The 1,366-nt window shown below is 48.4% G+C and overlaps 1 protein-coding gene across 1 annotated transcript; it reads right to left on the bottom strand.

Moving 5' to 3' along the window:
* Positions 1-883: 883 nt before the first annotated feature.
* Positions 884-1,244, bottom strand: PPTG_22213 (hypothetical protein; the record flags this gene model as incomplete). Its single annotated transcript, XM_008902384.1, has 2 exons — positions 884-1,017; positions 1,229-1,244. The coding sequence occupies 2 exons, from the start codon at positions 1,242-1,244 to the stop codon at positions 884-886; spliced, it is 150 nt and encodes a 49-aa protein (XP_008900632.1).
* Positions 1,245-1,366: the final 122 nt, after the last annotated feature.

Here is a 1,366-nt window from a genome sequence, read left to right as displayed (position 1 = left end):
TTTGAGAACAAGAATAATCTTGTCAAGCTGGGGGTGACCCATCGTTGAGAAAGAACTGGAAGTCCCACCCATGAAAATCGAGGTGTAAACTCATCGCTGTGTTGCTGTAATCTACGCGATGTTTGATGAATATGGTAGGATCCATGGAGTTCCATTCTTCGATGACATGCAGCCGCAGATCGATTGCAGAGGTCGACGAATCGAGGGAACGCGAGAGAAGACTTCCCCTGGGATCGAGCGGGGAGATCTGCGGACCAACCGAGGAAAGCGGACCGGTGATTGTCTAGGGCATCAGCGATCTGTCGGGGAAATGAACCGATTCCTGTTTAAGCGCTGCACTGGAAACGGATGTGAAGTCCCACGTTAAACCTTTTCAAATTGCAGAACAGAGCGGAGCGCATAGTGTGTCTGCGAGCAACAGGAAGAACCGTTGGTTTGCAAATCAGCGGCAACTGGTGACGAGATGCTATCTTCGAGAGGCCGCACTGAAGACGGAACAAGCTCCAGTGGTCGGGGCAAGACCATGTATTGAATAAGATGTTCAGGATGGGTGTAACAAACCAAATACATTACGCGGAAGAAGCTTGGGAAGTTCCTGAGAATCAAGACCAAGATGATCGACTAACCCGACTTCATGTTGGTTTTGAAGAAGTTGATTCGATCCAGTATCAGTCCTCGCGCTGCCCAAACAATCTGTGTACGCAAGTCTTGTCCTGATGAATTGTACATAACAAACCATATCAGAACTAAACCACGGTACTCCAAAGCATTCCGATGACTGAAAAGACACATTGGACGACGGTATGTCGGGAGCGTACTGGTTCTCTACAATGGGTTTTCTGCAAGCCTCGGAATGGTTTTGATGTTAACCGGTGCATCGGTGCTAGATTCCCATGGGTAAGTCAAGATATTCCCAAAGTCCGTTCGGAGCCTGGAACGCGATGAACTTGATGTCTTCCTCGCCCATGCGCACTTGGTAATACGCCAGTATCAGATCAAGTCGTTTTATGACGACATCTACGTATTCACGAAGTCAAGAAGCATAGAAGACCACCTTGAAGTGTTATGAAAGACATTGGATATCTTGGCGAAAGCAAGCTGTACGTCAAGTTGGCGAAGTATATCTTCTGTGCGGAAGCGATTCCATGCCTTGGTGACTTCGTTGGACACAATAGTGTGCGCATCTTGACAAGGTGCAGAGGACTAAGGACTGACCGGTACCACGGACCCAAGAAGAGCTTCATAGCTTTGGCGAATACTTGACAGATGCTTCTGCAAACGACGGACGCAACTCCTTGTGGAGTTGGTGGTTAATTAGAAGCTCACATGGGAGCCGAACGAAAACCTGTCGCAAGTTCCGGACCTT

Source organism: Phytophthora parasitica (assembly GCF_000247585.1).
Source record: "Phytophthora parasitica INRA-310 unplaced genomic scaffold supercont2.13, whole genome shotgun sequence".
Lineage (NCBI taxonomy): Eukaryota > Oomycota > Peronosporomycetes > Peronosporales > Peronosporaceae > Phytophthora > Phytophthora nicotianae.
Note: the sequence above shows the minus strand (reverse complement) of the source record. Positions and strands in the feature narration are given on the sequence as shown.